The following is a 21,633-nucleotide window of genomic DNA, read 5'->3' on the forward strand; positions in this document are numbered from 1 at the left end:
GCGGTCGCGCATCCTAGTAACTTTTCCTCCACGTCCACGTTAGCTTTTATCCCTCGCGTCGCTTGGCAAAACCCACCCTTACACACACGTCTCCATCGATCGGTAAAGTACAACCCCAACTCGTGCAGATGGTGCCACGTCACGGAGGGGCGGCATTTCGGCGCCTTCCAACATAGTAGGGGATGCTCGTGGAGGGGTCTCAACCGTACGTCGTCATCGTGCGAGTAGATGACTATGTTGCATGGGTAAGCCACGTAGGCGGCGGCGGGTGAGCAGCGTTGAGACGTCAGGAGGGTAATAAACGAGGGTGGGTGCGGGTAGCGAGGAGCCAGGGGTGAGAAAGCGCGAAAGTGGGGTGGCCGAGAACGACGTAGCGAGGGACCGAGTCACAGTCCAGTTGAGGCGCAAGGGTCCTCCGGCCAAGGACTACGATCCCTGGCTGTCCGGGACATTATGCCAGGCGGCGAGGGGTCCTCGATCAATCTCCTCGACCACCATCATCACCACCGTGCGTCGACGGACGAGTGCGCGAACGGTGATGATGTTAGAACCGGGCCGAGTACCGGCGCGACCTTCACCAGCACGATGACGAGCGCCCTAGCGGGCGACGGTCTTCGGCGCAGAAAGGTCATCCACGCGGCCCGAGAGACCCTCGACAAGGGTAAGTCGGAAGCCCCCTTTGTTGCCCTATTTTTTTTTTTTTTTTTTTTTTTTTTTTTACGGTACCTTGTCATTTCGCGTTGCTTCCTTACGAAACCTCGTTGCGGGTACCAACTTCGAGAGAGTGCCCCGGAGAGTGCCCCGATTCGCGTACGCGGATATCGAGGGATCGATCCTCCTACCCCAACATGATACCGCCTGCCGCCCGATAAGGCGGAACGTTCTTCGATCCGTACCTGGTTTCGTTTAACGAGGTGATCGCGAAGAATCGAATCGACGTTCATTATCGTGCCGTTTAATTCACGAATCGCGATCTACGATTAACTATGTGTCTCTCGATCGCTTTTCACGTCTCTTATCGCGTTCAGTGTGGCACTTGGACACTTGGAGAATGCTATAATTTAGTTGGCATGAATAAAAAATTTCTTGCCGCGCGCTGATTCATTTATCAAATGAAAATTATATCTGGATGAAACTTTTTATAAGTTTTCTTTTTCTATGTTTCATTCGTATTCACGTCGACTTTTTTATTATGCGTGCCCTAATTTGTTCCATGTGTCGATTTATTATTTAATGTTGAATTAATATTATTGAATAATACATGATAATGGATTCAACGAATTCATGTGATTATTTTCGCATTTTTGAATTATTTACGCTATCGTTGATATATTTATTAATATGTTAGATGATGTATGTACGAACATGTTGAGACTCATAAATAATACATAAAGTGGAGTTCAATGAATTTATGCGGTCTTTGATAAAATGACGAAACGACATCATATTCGATTTACAGTGATGAATATTTTTACAAAAGAAGCATGTTTTATGTCATCTTAATCTCTTTTAACGATCGATGTTTTCAGACCGCCATGTTGCAGTTGCATTTTCGAAATGGTTGCTATTATGGCATTTATGTGAATATTATTGAAATGTCAAATGCAAATGTTTAATGTTAATCCTTTGTTGATGACATATCTTTTGCAGTAATTATATCCACTGTGCAATTTAAATTTTCCATTAATCGTTCATATATTACATATGTATATGACCGAGAAACGGTGTCTGATGTAAACTCGTGCTCCCTATCTCTTTTGAAATGATATACGAATATCAAATAATAATAACGCAAATAGAACAGATAAAAATTAGAAAATGCGAAAATAACAGCATAAATTTATGAAATCCATGTATCACACGCATATATTATTTTAATATAGTAATTAATATTAATGCAATATATATTATATATGAATAATAAAGCTCCGAAAGCTACACAGCTGGCTTATTTAAATATTTAAAAATCCAAATCTCAGAGATAACTGCAATAACTACGCGAAACTCTGCAGTTCCACATCGCCGAATCTTGTCGATTCTCCTACGCTTTGCCAATTTTAACATTCGGCGTATCAAAGGTGTTACGTAAGCACATCTCGCACGTGGACGGAATACATTATATATAGCCGGAATAAATGAGCAAAACGCTATTCCGTAAATAATTTCTTACAAAATTATTCGTATATAATTTAACAACAATAATAATAGCAACGATAATAATAAAACCATTAAAATCAACGATAATCGATGGTGACTTAATTTCATGATAGCACAAAAATTGCGATGGATCATAGCTTACAACAAACGTAAAATTTTAGCATGCACTGAAGTTGTTTCAAACACCTCTTATTAATTAACCGAATTTGATTAGCGCGAAGTACACGCGAAGCTAGTTTCAAATTTCGAACTGCATCGAAAACAACGTTAACCCGAATTCGTTTGATGCATAGTAGAAAGATGAAAATATACTGTCTGATTATATATACATATATTCAATTTTTTTTTATTTTAAGATTATTTAATTTAATTTTAATCTAAAGTTTATATCTGAATTTAATTATTTCAAATTCATTATATTTTCTATAAAAGGAAATTTTGCACTGAGCAAACTTTAGAGTTGCTGCATTTTGTAAACGTTCAAAGGGAACGATTTTAATGGTTGTAAAGTTGAAAAGGCATAGAAGATCACCAGTGCTCTCAGAAAGTACAGTTCTTTAAAGATATAAAGCGAAGAAGAACGCTTAGCATTTGTTAACATCGGTCTCAGTTGCGCCGCTTGAATACGAGTTACTCGACCTGTTTTTATGTCACATCACAATTGCGCATTGAACCAAACGATGCGACACATTGTGCGTTACTATGCTGTACGTTATTTACTGATTTGCCGGCAGGCAACTCAAAATAACATTTACATTGGCTTTGAAATAGAAATCAGACCAGACTGCTATTTCCGCAATTATACATCGCATTTTCATTCAATATAAATTTCTATAATTATCGTGGAATTTCGTTAGATACTTACAATATAACCAAATTTCTTAATAATACGAGACAAACATAATTATTTTATGATACGTTATTATTTATCTGACAATTGTTACCTAAGAAATTTGATCATTTTTCAAAAGATTTATTGAGTTTTTTATATATAATGTAGCGGATCTTGTTATTTCTTTCCAATCTTACATAATTTTATAATTTTCTTTTTTTTAATCTCATCCTGAAACTTGATAAAAATACGAACTTTTGACGTTTTATGTGATTAAGTTAAATTACACCTATATATAAGATAGATGAAAAGAAGATTTATATACTTCGTAAAGTATACCTGCGGTAACTACTTCATTGTTAAAAAATATTACAAAAAAAAATACGCTTCTACAACGTGTTCTGAACGAGAGTGTAATATAATGTACATTGTAATATAATCGATTTTCGATTAGCAGTTGTGAGTTATGATACTACGGTCGTAAAAATACTTTAATGCAGGATAATATATAGTTTAATAAGGCAGGATAACCCTTCAAAACATTTATATCCCGCTCTTTATATATTGAACAATACTTTAATTAACGTTGTTATTTCAATAAAATCGCGTCATTTCATTATCACGTTTCATTACAGTAAACTTTAAAAAGAAACTAAATTGAGTGTATTGTATTGTAATATTTTAATGAAATGTTATTGCAGTATTAATATTATATTTTTTACTATGTGATGTATTCACTATAACTTTTTAATAAAATTGTTTTTTGAAAAATTATTTAACTTGAAAAACTGTTATAATGATTGCACTGGCGCCTCCAAACCTTTTGCTATTCGATGTTATCTGATTGCAAATGTAGGCAAAGTTCTCGTGTACTGACCTTATTTTGAGTTGATGAAGCAAGACGATTTCAATAAAAAATTCTCGTGTGCCTCACGATAGTTGTTTACATGCATCATCGATTTCGAAGAATGCTACAAGTCTATAATCGTATGCCTGCAAAAAAAATACAGAGTGTTTTAAAGATATAATATTAATGGACGAAGAATATTAATAGATGAAAAACGTTGTTTAGAAAACAAAAAGAAAAGTAAATCTCAATTTATTTGAAGATACTGACGCAGTAGCTTTTTGTTAACATTTTTCTTGAGGATTATATAAAGAAAAAAGTGCACAGGGATCGAAAATTGAGGAGGATCTGTTTCACGCAGTTCCGTAATATACATGATACACGCACCGATGTTAAACGAGGATGTTAAATAATATTCTAACGGAAACGCGATTTTCTAGTTCACGAAACGACCGTGTCCGTAATTTCCGTGTTTTGTACTGCATGTCCGAGATGTAGATAGCGTGCATCTCGCGTGAGAGAGTATATATCTGTATATACATAGCGGGCGGCTATGACGTAAAAGGGATTCTCGCTTCCCCTTTTCGTCCCTCTCCAAAATGAGATGCGGTGGTAGCATTTCAACAACGGTTCATCCAAAGGATTCGGAATGGGGACCTTCTGAGGCAGCTTAACCGCGACGTATATTCTAGATACACACGAAGGTGCGAATTTCTGGCCTGATGGTGCTCGCGAGTTATTAATTATTCAAATAGTTTCACGCATTACTACGGCGTACATGAGTTTAATAATCGACTAATTAAATTAAATTCATAAAATTAACAAAACTTATTAATAAGTTTTAGCACTAAATCTTTTTCGTTTTAATTTTCTGCTTAATAATACGATATTTCAATTTTAAGACACAAATAAATCAGTTTTGTGTTTATATTGCAAGTTACATATTAAACTGATAATCCTTTTTTATAATATTAATTTATCAATTTATGCTGCTTTTCTCGAAATTATAAATATATAAAGAATATATGAGAGAAAGAAGAACATAAAGATTTTATTTTATTATAAGAATATAAAAAGAATAAAAAATATTATACAAAAAGATAAATTTTTGAGAAACACTAGTTGCTGTGACTTGATTGTTATTATTATTATACATGGAAATCGCAGCTGGTGTTAACGAAAATCACAATTCAAATTGTGTTTTTCAACTGACAAATAAAATACTGGGAGTAACTGAGTTTACATTAGCAATCCTTCAACAACTGTTGGAATTCTGCCATCATTTACGCTAGATTGTCTCACTACATTGTTTGGGTAGTCTCCAAAAGCAATAATTTAGTGGAAACAAGGGTTCAGAGCCTATATTTACTATTGCAGAATACAATGTTGCTATGTTTTTTTACAGTCGAAATTTTAGAGGAAGAAATCTGATGTGCAAAAAAATTAATAGTTTAAAAAATAAAAATAAAATATCAATATTTCATAAATAATTTTCACGATTAAGATATTTATAAGATAACGTCAAAACAATTATATATATTCATCTTTCCGTAGAAATCCTAATGTTACATATACATATATTTAATGAATTTACCGCGGTTCATTACAATATACCTTGATGAGAGATTTGAAATTTTGCGGACGTAAATTTTGACGACGTTGATGAATGTCTACGTTCAACCCCTTACTAGAGACTTTCAAATACATCCCGAAGTAATCACGTACCCTACTTTATCTTCTCGAGGGATTTTTAGTCATTACACGTATTCGTGTACATAAGATTAATGACCACGTCCGTTTACATAACAGTGTAATGTATCACTCGATTTCCATTACATATGTTTGGAGAAACCGATTCTTACAACATCGATTAACTTGAACCATAGTTTAATTGTTTCTCTGTCCCTTTCTGGAAACTATAGAGGCAATCAAACTACAACTAAAGTCAGCTAGACTGACGTCAGCAGAATCGAATTCAAGCGATGAAATGACAAAGATAACATTTTACAAATTACAGAAGGAACGTAGAAAACTACAATATGTATTCATAAGAAACAATATTTTTATCATTTCTATCTTACCAGATTTCCATCAATTAATTAAAAAAGAAGTTTTATAAGAAAAGAAAATATATATATAAACTTGTCATAAAAATGTAAATTGAGACGCAAAATTTCCATAATTGATATATCCTTCAGATTAATTCTCATAAAACAATCGATGTCCTCTTTTTCTATTAAAAATACGCGCATGCTTGTTTATCACTGTAACGATTTGTAAAATTCTTAATGCATCGAGAAACGTGTAATTAATCTATTTCAGGGACCATTTAATGTTGCAACATGGATAAATTTATTTTCTTGAGGTCACGGTTCAGTTTGCGATAGTTCAAAAGTCGATTTTTAATTAATAAATATGCACCTACGCTAAGTTAAAGCGATTTATGTTACAATTAATAAAATAAAATATCGCACGTGTCATATTGTAAGTGTATAAATAATCGGAAAAGCTAAATTTTAGACGCAGTCAAATGAAAATGCTAATATTTACGATATAATTATAAGATAATTAATTATAAGATAATTAAATATTCCTAATAATCAAACATTTCGTTTCTTTCAAAATAATTAAAAAAAAAATTATATTCAAATACTTTGAAATTCTACACAAAAAATACAAAAAATTAAAATAAAAAATGAAACGCATAATATTTTATAGTGTTTAAAATATTTTATAGTATTTAATATTAAATATAATATAATATTTTATAGTATTTAAAATATTATCGTGCAGATTTTTATATATCTATTGGTGAAAATAAAATTTTGGCTATTGATAGTATCAAACATTCAATTCAGGAAAAAATTACTTTAGGATTTTCAATTTTGAGACAAATAATACATTATATCTATCTAATACGAATTTATCATATCTTAATGGTTACACGTGTATTTCTCTTTACAGCATCCCGTCTTCTAAGACGAAAAATACCATGTACAGGCCATTTAATGACCCCCCGCCGCCTATGGATACAAAAGGTTCCTACTCAGGTATGTATTTGAAACTTTAGATGTTATTTCAAATAAATTATACATATATGTAGAATTGGTATTTTTGTATACTGCAACAACTATTCGCATAAATCAATTATAAAGTTTAAAATACTAAATATGAGTTATAGGCTATATACATTTTACTCCGATTATCCCTACAAGTTTATGATAATACGCAAATGCTTTGTGAGGAAAAGTGTCTCGACTTCTCGACTTGTAATATAATAACACGCTCGTAAAATATTCTTTTTATACTCGATTGTTACGATCACTGCGATAACGCTGGTTCTACGTACTTTTATTAACAATCTATATTCAAGTATTCTATTTTTTCTCCGTGTACGTGACTATCTTGCAATCAATTGTAATATATAATGTGATGAAAAGTGGAGTATGTATATCACCATAAATACAGCAAATACTCCGAAAAGAAAAATGTTTGACACAAATAATAAGGATACGGCAATTTTATTTTATATAGGTATAAACAAAAATAAATAAATTTATTTTTTAAATTGATTTATGTCGAATTTATTATATCGTGAGCAACAATCATTAAAGAATGTGGTTCTATGGAAGTAATAATATCGATTTTAAACACATTAAACCATTAGTGGATATCGAAGAAGTTCGCGTGTACTGCGGCGTTTACTTCGAAGCTACATTGTTGATTTTATGCTATTCTGTTTGTCTTTTACTATTCTCGTCTTGAATTGTGCGGGTTCGATTCTTGTTGTGTCAGCACAATGTGAGATGAATTTATCTTGGATATATTATTTTATATAATATAAGATGTTTAGAATGTAATTGTATTAAATTCAAACAATATGTTAAATATATATTTTCAATAAAAATATCATATATAAATCTTTATTCGAAATAGTTATATAACTCGTACTTATAAAAGATTAAAATCTTTATTAATGCTTCAATAAATTCTTTCAATAAAATTTTTATTAATGCTTCAATAAATTTACAAGTTTAATATAAAAACTTTTAACAAGAAAAACGAAATATTTAAAATTAAAATAATATTTTGATTTTATAATAGCTTTATTTGTAACAATAATTCTTAACCAATTCTTTATATGAATTTACTTTAACATTGTATAAAATATAATAATTCGAAGAATTTAACTTTAAAGATCTTTAACAAACAACGTGAAACATCAATATCGAACTTATTTGAAAAGCTATTTTGAGAATATAATGTAGTGTAAAAAATAAATATTATTTCTACTTCAAGTATTTTGTTTTATTTTTTCCAAAGTCATTTGATATTAGTTTGTCAGTTTCAATATTGTAACATTAATATAAAACTTGTATATATCTTGGAATTATATAACTACTTTGAACAAAATTTAAGATCTATAATATTTTTCATACTTCAAATAATATCTTCAACAAATTGTCAAAGTTCTTGATACTCGTTATAAGGCACCTTGTATATAAGTATTGTATCGCCTCTGCACAATTCTCTCTTATTGTCTTCTCAAGTAGGTCATCACTGTATAACAATTATAGTGCATTGCAGTCTCAATGATTGTGATGCACAATACTTTATCGCGTATCACCAGGCATGCTTACTTATTACGAGCGAAATGTAATCATTCGCTTTGTTACTGCTATTAAATACCGATTTCACGTAACTTTGCTAGTGTTATTAAGTGATACGTGATTCATTTTCAAACTAAAATGCATCTCTCACGTGTGGAAATAAACGTTACGTTTATCTGTTACATAGAAGATTCAGAAATTCTATTTTGCGATATATTAATATATCATTTTTCTAGCTCTCCTTATAATTTTTTTTTACTTTCATGTAGGAAATAAACTGATTCTTTTAAAATTAATTAATATACAAAATAAGAAATATTCACCCTAGAGTTGCTCTACCGGCACCCGATACCTCTCCTAGGCCTCCTCCTCCTCTCAGATTGTTAGGGTTGTTCATTGATTAATACGCGCGACACTTTTAACGGCACTCCCGCACTTTTACGCGCGATACTTTTAACGGCACTCCCGAACTTTACGTGATCTGTAACAAACAAATATAAAATCCAAATTATAGCAAAATGTCGAAAATAATTAATATTTCCACTATATCATTTATATTTATGTTAACTGTGAAGTTTATTTCATACTATATCCACGTCATTAAATAGTTATATTTTTCCAAACATGTCAGGTAAAGTCATTTGCTTAATTTTAAAGAGACAACTATGCAAATGCAACAGGTATCGTGACGTACATGTTATTTAAAGAATAATCTGCATATGTATGCATTACTCATAAGTTAATAATTTTTCTGACGATATCCGTTATTACCATTTACAAAAATAAATATTTTTGCATATAAACAAAAACGCATGTACATTTTTCTTACGACACGCAAGCAATGTACCATGAATTTTTTTTCGATTCAATGAGATGAGAAAAATTACTGCGTCATTATGTAAGATCTTTAGTTTAATATAATATCTTATCAAGTATACAAAAAATAAATGTCTCGTTGTTGATAGTATAAATATTATGATTAATTGCATATGTGTAACTATTTTTTTTTCTCGATTAATAGCAGTTTTTACGTCTAATCTTTGCATTCGAATCAGCATAAGTTGGCTAACATCCAAATAAAATTGCATAGCGCTTGGTATTGCCAATCCACGTACGATACTCCGATAACACGGCTGACCTAGTAATGCACGTAACTACTTGGCGACCCCACTAAACCTTCGAGCGGTTTTCTCGATCGTTTGAGATTATTAATATTTCACGAAACGACGTGAAGGATCGTTGAACTATTTCTTAAAAAGCACATATGGATCTAATTGATGTATATAATGATCCAATAAAAATGCACAATTTTTTTCTTTCTGATCCTTTGTACATAAAATTAAATCAAAATTTGATTATAAAATCTATTTCTGTTCAATAAATTAAAACACCGTTCATTATTCAGTATAGATATACGCAAAATCATTACTTTTTATGACATATTTCAGTTGCATTATATGACATTTATAAAATTATAATATCAAATTTGATTTTGAAATTTCAGACATAATAATAATACATAAAAGCAAATAACATAAGTTCAGTGCAGAACCTAAATATGAAAAGTAAAATATATTTAATAATGTAATTTAAAGAATTATTAAACAGAAATTTCAATATGCACATGAATATATCTCAAAAACGGATATTTACAATTAATTCTTACATTGAAAAAAACTTATTAAATTCAAATAAATATTTATTTCAATCATCTTTTATAAATAATTTATTTGAAACTAATAATATTGATTTGATGTGAAAAAATATTTATTTGATGTAAAGAAAATCCTTTTCAAAACAGATAAATATTTATTTGTTTAAAATAAATGATTTATAAAGCATCTCTTTTTCAGTGTAGAATGCATGTAATATTAGTTGTAATTCTAATATAGGCTAATAATAGAAATAAATTATAATTTTTGAGAGAAATGTATTAGTAATTATTTATATAAAGTTTCATATTTAATCATTTTTACTGTTCCAATATATTTTTTAAATTTAATTATATTTCAGTACGCAAACTGCACACAAAAAAACTAAATAATTCGACTTGTTTCAGGAATGCGACGTAGTTATGATGTTCCCTAGTGGGGCGAATGACGAGACCTTGATGTGGTTTTTAGGACGGCTTCGGGCTGGAACCCCGGGCTTAATAGTTCACGTACGACATCATGCGTCATCGGACAGTTACGGGTTTTACATTACGGCACCTTTTGGAGTGTGAGTATCCGATTTTCAGATTAAACTTTAATATGAAAGCGCGATAGATAGTACAATCGAATAGCTTTAACTCCATTGGCTCGCAGTCTACTAAAGGCTGCTGAGGAAGTGCATCTACCGAAAGCTCTACGACAGGAATTTGGTGGTGGATTCAAGGAGTTCGTCGGCTCTGAAGCCAACTGCTTCGAGGGCAGTGACGACGAAATCCGATTTTTCAGTACCCAAGAAAGACAGTCTCTAGTATTACATTTGCTTCACACCTGGAGAGCAGGTCCGCATGACCTCCACAGTCTGACCGGATTGGTGGAAGGTCAAGCGATCGTTCCAAAGTGCATTTCGTCCGGTATTATTTCTCAGGTGCGATATATATAAATATATATTAATAATATTATATATAATATTATATATACTCTCTAAATTTCTTGGAATCTCCAAAAGTGTAGGATCTCACTCCAAGAAATTTATATAGACAGTATATAATATTATTATTATATACAATAATATTGTTAAAATATATTTATATATATAATTCGATCATTTGCCTCATCCGTATCTCTTCGAATCTCTTCTTCGTCGAAAGAGAATTCTGTCACTTTCATTACTTTATTTTTGTTCTCGTCAGGTCTTCCCCCTTCATGAATTGCCCGCGTTAGAAAAATTGCAACGAAGCTGGGTTCGCGCGTTTTTTAGCCCACAGCCTTTGGACGACATTTGTAAATACTTCGGAGTGAAAATCACTATGTACTTTGCCTGGCTTGGCCACTACACCACCGCTTTAATCGTTCCAGCTGCAGTGGGTGTCATATACTGGGTACGTATGCGTTTCGCATATGTAATTTGAACAAATTAAGCAATAAAAATAAAAATGCACGCATGGAGTAAACGCGTGTAAAATGCTAATATTTATTGATGTCTAATAAATAAAACAAAGCAAAATTTAATTTGCAGAATAAATTGATTTTTAATTGATATAGGCTATTTTGACACTTGAAAATATAAGAACCTTAGTAAGTATCATATCCTGACTGTTTAGGTCGGCATCATCGGCAGGAACCAAGCGGTGGAGGACGTGGCCTACGTTCTGTTTTCGGTGTTCAATGTGATATGGGCTACCGTGTACTTGGAGACATGGAAAAGAAGAGGCGCGGAACTGGCGTACAGGTGGGGCACTTTGGATCAGAGGGACGATTTATTGGTCGAGCCTAGACCTCTGTTTACAGTAAGAACCTTTCGAACATTTCTTAAGCACTCCGATATCGGCATGGTAACGCCGTAGCGTGCTAATTCAGCGTTGACACCTGCACAGTGCTATGAGAATAGATACGCTTTTGCTATCATTTTAATCGAGAATATATAATGAATACCACGGAGGGGTTTTAACAAATAAAAATTTATTTATAAGAAGAAGCTCGAAGTTCGATATTCAATTACGATTCTAACTTTGTTAAGGGAACTCTGGAAATCTCACCGGTTACGGGAAGATTGGAACCAACGTATCCCAGATGGCGTAGGAACATGTTTCGGTATTTAGTGAGCGTGCCTATCATCGCAATCTGTTTACTCTTCGTCTTCATCGTTATGATATTGAGTTTTCAGATACAGGTATAGAATCGGCACCGAATCACGTTATAAAAACTACATCATATGATTATATAATTACTTAAAAAATATTTAAAATAATTATTCAGATTATTCCCCAAAAAATCCGACAACATTTCGATACATAAAAGTAATAAAGTTATCCTACTTTAAGATTCATAAAATCAAAAGATAAATCAAATGTATAAAAAAGTTCAGAGCGAATAAATGTATATAATTCACTCTGCATCCTTATGAAATATAGAAGCTGTATATGTATAAAAAATTGTTTGAAGAAAATGTATATAGAATTTATACTAATAAATCCTTTAATTTGTTTTTGTTGCAAAATCGCAGGATTGGTGGGACGCGCGTCTTGAATCTGGAGGTTACGGATTCTGGCTTAGTTACGTGCCAAAGGTTTTGCTCGCGGTGGTCATTGCATTGATGGATGAGGCGTACTTCAAGGTCGCGGTGTGGTTAAACGATTTGGGTATGTATGCCAATATAATAATCGATTCCCTACATTTCAACACATATATATCTCTCTCCCTATCCCTCTCTATTTCTCTCTTCTTCTCTATAACTATCTATCTGTCTATCTCTCTCTCTCTCTCTTTCTTTTGACATAATCGTATCTCCATGCGACTCAAAATACGAACAATTACCATTGGCCGACTCTTCTCCGCATCGATTTGTGTATTTTACATATACGGTACACTATGCACGTCTAGTTCAAGAGCATAGCATATACTTATGCGATAATTTTTCCACGGCTTAGCTTCTTCTAGAGAATAATTGGGAGATTATGTAACAAAAACAGTTACATTAAAGATTATTGTTCTGTTTTTTTTTGTTTAACTAAACCTGTGAGATATAAATATAGATACAGTTTCAATTTTATTTAAATCTTGGAGAGCGTTTATGGTACGGTAGATAGTATTTGTAATTTTTGTGTGTTGGACGCAGAAAACTATCGACTAGACACCGAGTACGAGAATCATCTGATCTACAAAGTGGCACTGGTAATAAGACGAACTCTCCATTCTCAATGAATAGAATATCAATGTTGTGTTAGGCGTTGTACATATATCCTTCTCTAATTAAAAACTCTATCTTTTTTCTTATATTACAAAAATATAATTTATTAGTCATATATCAAGTTAAAAATGGTTATAACAAATATTTAAAATTAATGTGATATAATTATATCATAGTTTGCCTGAATCACTTAATAATTTATTAATTAATGTTTTACTGATTGCATCATGGTTTACTGAATACTTCTTTATAATAGATTGATGAATTAATTAGATTAATATTTTACTCTTATGTTTCTCTCTTATTTTTTAATATATTTTTAATTTTATTTTTAATTTATTTTTTAATATATTAGATCTTTTTTTATATATTTGAATTTTATTAAAAACATAATGAACTTTTTTTTTGTAAAATATAACTATGAAAAATACAATTTACAAACTTACAAAACAAAGTAGAAATCAAAGTTTTGTAGTATTTACTCAGGAAAAGTTTAATGCAATATAGAAATTATTAAAGCGTTTATAAATAGAGATAGAAACAATTGTGCTAGTTTACAATTTAATCTAAAATAATCTGTGATCCAGGCAAACATATAAAGTTTAAATAAAGACAAATGACAAGTATTTCGTTTTTAGAAATAGTATTTAAAGATTACTCGTATATTTAGAGATGGACGTATGAAGAACATAATATATAGATTTTAAGCTTTTTGTTTTAATGCCTGCTCTGGCTGTCTCTGTCGCTGCATGAACATTCTATTCGCAAAAGAACACTTTTTGCTTATTTTACGTCATAGATCATTCGTATAAATTGCGCTTTTATGTGAATTTATGTACATACAATGTGTACTTATGTTAAAATGCCATATTGCGAGTTTCATATAATCTACAACGACCATCCTATATTTCAGTTTCAGTTCGTAAACTCCTTCCTATCGCTGTTTTACATCGCCTTCTATCTTCAAGATCAAGAGAGACTCAAGGAGGTGATAATTCACTTATTTCTTTCGCGAAACGTTATAATCACATTGAGAATATGAATATTCGTTTCAGCAATTGGCGGCTTTACTCATAGCTCGTCAGGTGATCGGTAATCTAAAGGAATCCGCGGTACCTTATGTGATCGAACAGCTGCGATTGGCGCGACTGAGTTTCGAACTGTTCGGAGCGTTGAGTCCCAGCGAAGCGAGACAACCCCCGAGTCAAGAAAACGAAGAGGTACAACAGGGTGGTAAGGACAACGAGGAGAAGGAAGATCGGTCCGACAGCAAGTCGAAGCAACCGCGAAACGTCAGCCAGGCAGAACTGGAGAGTTCCCTCTACAGAGTAGGGCATCCCACTAATTCTCTACTTAGTGACGTTACGTTCAAGGTTTGGTCTAGATTTAGCCAATTTAAGTTCTTTCTTTTTTCTCGGAGCACTCCGCCACACATGCATATCGATCTTGAAGCGCTCGCAAGCGAAATGGAAGGCCATCGATATACGCGTTTATTGAGCTATTATATTTAATGGGTGCTTCTCAGCCACCCCCGTCAAAGTTTTCGCTCCTTGAGCAGGTTTCCGTTCTCGACATTGCGAGTGACTCAAACACTTCACATCATATAGATCGAATTATCTCGTCCTTTAGATTTTTCCATTCGTTCTCTCCGTTCAGACTGCACTCTGCGCGCACTCACAAGTTGCATGACGACAGAGCTGAACTATTAATAGTGAAGTCAATGTCACGTTGCGTTTGTCGGTCGTTTCTTTTTTTTTGCAGAATTTTAATGATTTCTTTCCTGTTTTACACCCATTCCATCAACGACGCACAGGTATCTACTACAAAGGTAATATCACTCGTCTTATCATTAAATTTCAATCTTTTCCGTCACGAACAATCGCCAATTGTCTCATATGAATATTATACAATTTTAGCTACTTATTTTTGTACGCCAATAATTATAGCGTTATAATAAAATCAAAATATTTACTGAATAATTTTGTGAAGAAAATTAAACTTTATTAAATATATAAAATCTATTATTTTTTTGCTATATTAGAAGAAAAATTAATTCGGCTCCAAATATTTGTGTATTTTTTTTATAAATAACTTTGTAATAAAAATTTTGACAAACACGGCAAGTTACGTGACCAAAAGATATAAACAGAATTTTCATGGCTTATCATGCAAAGTCCGTGTTTACAATTTGTTTTGCTAGAGTTTGATATTCTTTAATGTATGCACGATTTTATGGCCAAGACACAATATATATAATCTTTAGTGTTTCAATTATCTAAAGACAAACACTGGATGTGTTTTTTATATTTTAGCAGGTATTTATAACAGACGATTTTTTGTTAGTATCGTGTTAACCAGATATTGTCAAATCGTCGAATTAGGGCCTATTTAGATGATCTATAATTTGTGACACACTTAAAATTCAAGACAGAAGTTTATTTATAATTCTATATATGTTTTATGTATATGTGTAGGTATTCTGAGATATTTCGATTTGTATATATTTTACGTGTTTAAATGTTTTCTGTAATACACGGTGCGTAAAATTTATAAATAGAATTCTGTTTTTAATTTTGTCGTAAATTGTATATATATATCATCTAAAAAGGCCTTTTGTCTAAATATTTTTTTATTAATTCTTAGTGTATGTGAACTAATCACAAACTTATTGTATGAATAAAAATTCTAATAAATATACTGATGTATAAAGAATTTATCTATATTTATTTATATACTTGTGTAAAGTCTAAAGATAAAATATTTAATTATCTTTTATATTTTTATCGAAATAATCGAATATATAATTCTAAGACAGGCAAGTTAAAAGAAACATTTATGATAATTATTAAGATTGTTTGTCTGTACAAGCTAATAAATAATTATTTTCAATTCACAGTATGACGGGGCGTTTTCGGAGCACTTGGAAATGCTATCGCAACTGGGATATGTCTGTCTCTTCTCTTCAGCCTTTCCATTAGCTGCGATGGCCGCTTTACTTGGAAATTTACTCGAATTACGCGGTGACGCATTTAAATTATGTTTCGTGCTTCAACGACCTTTCGGACGCAGAGTTTCGAATATTGGAACATGGCAAGTAAGTGAAGAGCAACAGCTTATGCACGTGGACTTACACATAAAGTCAATTCAACGCGCGTAAATAATAAAAAGATTTATATAATTATAATTATCCTGATCTTTTCCTCTCTCTTTTGTTCATAAATTATATATGTATATTAATTTTTTTATTGCGTTAGTTGCTCATTTGTCTTTACAAAAAATGCTTAAATAATTTTCTTATTCTTGATAAAATCTTAAATATAATATTCTTATCAATCTTTATTGAAAAATTATTATTGCGATTATCGAAACAAAAATCAAATATTGAATAACGAAAATAGCTTTAATTCAGAGACAAGATTAAAAAGAATAAACATCTCCGTAAATTTTTATTGTTATTTTTGTACGCGTTTCAAATTCATTGATAAAATTATGTCCGCATGTTAAATCTAAATTCTATATAAATTAGAAATAAAATTTAGCTCAAATGATACAAGTTTAATTTTACAACTTTAGAATGCCATGGAAGCGATGGGTCTGGTCGCTATTTTAGTGAATTGCGCCCTGATCGGATTAAGCGGGCAGGTACAACGAATGTTCCCAGAGATGTCGGCGACGCAAACAATCTTATTAATCGTAGCATTGGAACATATAATGTTCGCTATTAGATTTGTGATTATTTGCGCGATTCCCGACATACCTCACTGGGTTGCTACCGAGATGGCTAAAGTCGAATTTTTACGACGCGAGGCGGTCCGAAGATTATCCTCGACCCCGTCACCGGAACAACAACCAACAACAGTGATAGGTACATAACTCATTTCATATAATATTCATTCATATATGTGCACTGTCTAACACAACAAACATAATTATTATTTTTATGTGTTCTTCATGAAACTCATGTCTTCGTATCCTACTTTCGTGTCTCTCCCGATTCGACAACCGTCTCTAACTACCAGCCTATCCAGTGCCAGTTCATGAATGATCCGCTCTCTATCAGCAAGAAAGTGCTAATCGCTTTGCCTGTCGCGTTACATCCTCCCTCCTATCAGCTATTAATTTCGCTCGAACTCAGGGAGATTCGTGGTGAGTCCAGCAGACGGAGAAAGCGAAGAGCAGCATTTGCTCTCCGAACGCACCGGTTTCGCTACCACGTCCAGTCAAGCGGACACCCCAACCCTGGCTTCGACCGGTCATACACCTAGTGGACCGACAACACCTAGCGCCGCTTCAGTGCCGAGGATCTCGGAAACACCACCGATGGTCCACACACCCGGCAGCGGCGGAAGCAGCAGCGAGACCAGCCCGTTCCTACCCGAGAGCAATTCCAATGTCACCCGCGATATTCGTAACACGCCGAGATGTTCCATACCCGGAGGCGAACGAGGTTCGATTCGAGTGATTTTTTTCTTTTAAAAAAATTAATTCAATTCAATTCTAATTAAAATTGTTAATATGTCACACGCCGAAATTTTATCAATTAATTATTCTGTTATATTGACGAGAGATCTTTCAATAGGACGACGTTCGAGAGATTGGTTGACTAGCGAACCAGAAGCATCCGGTGGGACCGATCAGTACAGTCATCATTTAACGATTGGACCACACGGTGGTGTCGACTGGGTACGTCGATTAGGTCTAGAGCCCGGAGGACGAAAATCCAGCGATTCCGAAATTGCTGGTGCCGGTGCAGTGAGCGTACGGGAAGAGGAATTAACTTTGCACAGATCGACCGACTGCATCGTTTCCAAAGACCTCGCATCTTCCTCGGATAGCGATCTTCTCAGGTACGGAAGAAGAAATCTCGACATAATTATAACGCAATTTTTTTTCACTGAACTACACGAGACGTTTCTTTATCTTCGCAATCTTAATATATTTTTTTATTTCTCACGATATATATAGATAATATAATTTTAATAATATATTTTTTATTTAATATACAATATTTTTTTTATTTCTCATGATGTGTATATATAGAAATGTTTTAAGTCTTTCATGTTTTTCTTGCTTTTAAATTTCAATACTAAGGTCAATTTCATGCTTATTAAAGGTCGGCACCACCGTGGGCGGCGGCTCACAGAAGCCAGAAATTCCGCTTCTCGCCAGAAAAGGAGAAGGAACGTGAGAGGACGGAAAAACAGCAATACCAGCAACAACATCATCCGCGAGAGTCGACGCACGATCGCGAACGCGAACGCGACCGCGAACGTGAACGTGAACGCGAACGCGAGCGAGAACGCGAACGCGAGCGAGAACGTGAACGTGAACGTGAACGCGAACGCGAACGCGAGCGGCAATCCTACCTCGCCGAGAAGGAGAAGGACTCGAGCGGTCTGTCGGACTCCAGCAAGACGATCTCGAGTCAAGAAGAGGAAAAACCGCAGACGAAGGAGGAACGGGAGGCGAAGAAGACACGCGTCAAGCAGAGCCTAATGAAGCGGGCGCGCTCGGTGGCGATCTTCTCGTTGAAGCTGAAGGAACGTCGCGCACGGGAGGCCGAGCTCAAGGCCAAGGAAGCGGAAAGGGAGGCCAGGTGGCAGCAGCCCCAATCCTGCGTCGGTGGCGAGCTCTCATGCATCCCCATAGAAAAGCTTATCTCCGTGGACGATATTGCGGCCATGGAAATGCGTCGGATGAATCATTAGCCGCTTGACTTGTCTTTCTCACACATTTTCATTTTCTCGCTACGTAGAGAGCCGTTCGGGTACCGCGACGCGTGAATGCATCAATGTCATCTTGTCAACACGATGGCGCAATGTAAACGCGACAAAAATCGCGACGGAAAAAGAGAGAGAGAGAAAGGGAAGAGATACTTTGGTGATCGCGAAGAACCGCGCGATCGGAAGGAAGAAAAGGCGCACAATTTATGAAGCACACAAGATCTTAGATATTTCATTTAGGGAAACTTCCGATACACCGGTTCCTAGACTCAGGGCATCGAAATGAAGCAGACAGATACGGGATATTCCTAAAGGATCTATGATAATGTTTCACAAGTTACAAGTTCTCAAATATTATTTGTATTGTTTCAAACAATGTCATAAAAATGAAGAAAGGATAAGTAGAATAAAAATATGAATTTCTCTAATTTGATAGAATAATTTTATAAAATGAAAATTGCAGATTATATTGGCTTTTTAATGGAAAAATGATAAAGAGCTTTTAACGATTTAATAAAATTTAATAAAATTATTTTATAGAACGCGAAAAGAGATTGTATGTATGTACCCTTTATTTTTTAATAAATATAAATAAAAATATGAATTTTGTTGATTTTAAAGACATTTTATCTGATTTATAGAAAGTTTTTAAATAATTAACTATAAATAAATTATCAGAATATTGAATTATTAAACAGCTTGGTTTGCATATTGTATAATATTTATATTATAAATTCTTTTCCCGCAGCTCTGAATATATCTATCGTAATCATTTTAATTTCGCATCGATTCGATGCCCTGTTAAATAACACATTTTCCTAATTTAAATCGCTCACAGATCGTAAAAAGAAAGAAAAAAAATATCTCATTTATGCTGTCAGCATTCTACGCCGAAATTGAATTATCATCAGCTACTCTATAATGGAATCCGGATGATGCAGTACACGATCTAATTATCGCGGAAAAAAAAGAAAACTAGGACGCTCTCAACAACCGCGACATTTTTTCAGAGAAAGATTGTAAGTCGAGAAGATTGCAAGCATCCGATTACTTGCTGAAGAGCGAGCATCGGTACAAAAAATTCAACGAAAACGGAGGAAGAAGAAACTTTGTTGTTGTTGCGGTATATATATATATATATATATATATATATATATATGTATATATATATATATATATATATATATATATATTATAAATATATAATAAGTTGTTAATTAATCTTAATAAAAATTCTAGGCATTAATGGGTAAAACAAACCTTTTTGCTGAATAGAGATCTCTACGAAGGCATATCACGTTGTCGAGACCATCCGCGTCACCACCGCCGCCTCTCACGTTTCGTATCCTCAGTAAGATCGTCCTTATTCAAGCTCGGTCACGTGGATGCACTGCAGATGCAGGACAAGTTCGCGATCGCGCGACACATTTGGCGATGAGATAGAGCGCACTGGCACACGCGAAGCTGTTCTTCGTCCTGTTTCAAAAAAATAAATAAAAATGAATGAAATGATCTAGAGACCGTTTTTTGTATATAGTAAAAAATGTTATGCAGATTGTAAAATCGGTTTTCATGGCCTAGCCACACGTCCCCGTCCGCGGCTGAACTTTAGCGCAGAATTGTTGAATATCACATGCACACACATACATATAAAAATAAACACACACAATACATACATACATATACACACACATACATATACACACATACATAATCACATTTTATTACATTTACGAATATATTGTTAGCGTTAGATTAACCATTAGATGCATCCACATTGAGCACTGTTGAGCAAACCGATGATAATCGCAGTTGTACTTAGCGTATCCTTCGGAAATTTGCAAAACGCACGAGTGCATTAGATGCAAAATCGATAGATTAGCCGCTTTCGTAAAGGCAGGTCGAAATAAATTCAGTCCGAAGCATCTGTGTTTGTTAGATGTTTTGTATAAAACAAAGAGAAATTGAGCCAATAAAAAAATATTCTACAAAACCGATGCGAAAATGCATATTTTCTTCCCCTTCCTTAAAAAAATAATACACGAAAAAAGAAGTCTAATTGTTTTTTTAGATATAAAAATAATAGAAATAAATTTTTGTTTAAATGCACGAAAATCTAAGAAAATTTCAAATATATATTTTCAATAAATTTTTTCAATTTTATTTAATTTTAATCTTTTTCATAGAAAGAGAACGCGGAAATGAACGATATATTTATTTGTTTCATACATATCAAATAATTAATATATATATCACCTGTGCAAAAATTAACGTTACATATATATTATATCAGAGAGGTTATATTATATATAATTATTTAGATATAATGGAAGAATAAAAAAAATAGATCTTTATAGATTTTTAATAGAAGAAGAATCGATCTTTCAAAGAGATGCACAAAGAGATTCAAATATATTTTCAACAAATCTTTTAGTCTTAAATAAAGTAAAAATTTTGGAGAAAGAAAAAGCGGCAGTGAACGAATTATTTATATTTCATTCAGTATATATATTAAATATGACCTATGCAAAAATCAGTATATATGTTATATTATATCGCATGTAATATTGTTTGAATATGACAGAAACAGATTTTCCGATTGCGCGAAGATCTAAGATATTTTTA

At 33.2% G+C, this 21,633-nt stretch overlaps 1 protein-coding gene and 1 long non-coding RNA gene across 7 annotated transcripts in view; one reads left to right on the top strand and one right to left on the bottom strand.

The window, feature by feature from the left end:
• LOC114932457 (uncharacterized) overlaps positions 1 to 8,923 on the bottom strand; it is a 73,583-nt gene extending 64,660 nt beyond the window's left edge. Inside the window, exons 1-2 of the long non-coding RNA XR_014924053.1 lie at positions 8,770 to 8,923; positions 3,867 to 3,982 (exon numbers count right to left, since the gene is read on the bottom strand). This is a non-coding gene — a long non-coding RNA (uncharacterized LOC114932457). The remainder of the gene's footprint in view (positions 1 to 3,866; positions 3,983 to 8,769) is intronic.
• On the top strand, positions 363 to 21,005 carry wwk (anoctamin 8 white walker). 6 transcript variants are annotated; one of them, XM_029304655.2, is made up of 17 exons: positions 364 to 661; positions 6,801 to 6,886; positions 10,506 to 10,666; positions 10,753 to 11,023; positions 11,289 to 11,477; positions 11,700 to 11,885; positions 12,116 to 12,268; positions 12,602 to 12,737; positions 13,214 to 13,269; positions 14,199 to 14,273; positions 14,341 to 14,658; positions 15,099 to 15,113; positions 16,182 to 16,379; positions 16,859 to 17,150; positions 17,421 to 17,732; positions 17,865 to 18,132; positions 18,399 to 21,005. In XM_029304655.2, exons 1-17 carry the CDS (start codon positions 454 to 456, stop codon positions 18,991 to 18,993), a joined length of 3,519 nt encoding a protein of 1,172 aa, XP_029160488.1. In that variant the 5' UTR covers positions 364 to 453; the 3' UTR covers positions 18,994 to 21,005. The 6 variants fall into 6 exon arrangements, with proteins under 6 accessions (XP_029160494.1, XP_029160488.1, XP_029160490.1 ...); XM_029304657.2 differs by having other exon boundaries at positions 17,442 to 17,732; XM_029304658.2 differs by having other exon boundaries at positions 17,445 to 17,732.
• The last annotated feature ends 628 nt before the right edge of the window (positions 21,006 to 21,633 follow it).

The sequence above is a fragment of the Nylanderia fulva genome, unplaced genomic scaffold (genome assembly GCF_048542155.1).
Source record: "Nylanderia fulva isolate GAGA-0341 unplaced genomic scaffold, ASM4854215v1 Scaffold13, whole genome shotgun sequence".
Taxonomy (NCBI): Eukaryota; Metazoa; Arthropoda; class Insecta; order Hymenoptera; family Formicidae; genus Nylanderia; species Nylanderia fulva.

What these genes read in the sequence shown, in the direction of transcription:
- wwk (XM_029304655.2), top strand. Translation starts at nt 454, where the DNA reads ATGCCAGGCGGCGAGGGGTCCTCGATCAATCTCCTCGACCACCATCAT. An exon ending in AGCCTAGACCTCTGTTTACA is followed by an intron (nt 11,886 to 12,115) that starts GTAAGAACCTTT and finishes AACTTTGTTAAG; the next exon opens with GGAACTCTGGAAATCTCACC. An exon ending in ACAACCAACAACAGTGATAG is followed by an intron (nt 17,151 to 17,420) that starts GTACATAACTCA and finishes GCTCGAACTCAG; the next exon opens with GGAGATTCGTGGTGAGTCCA.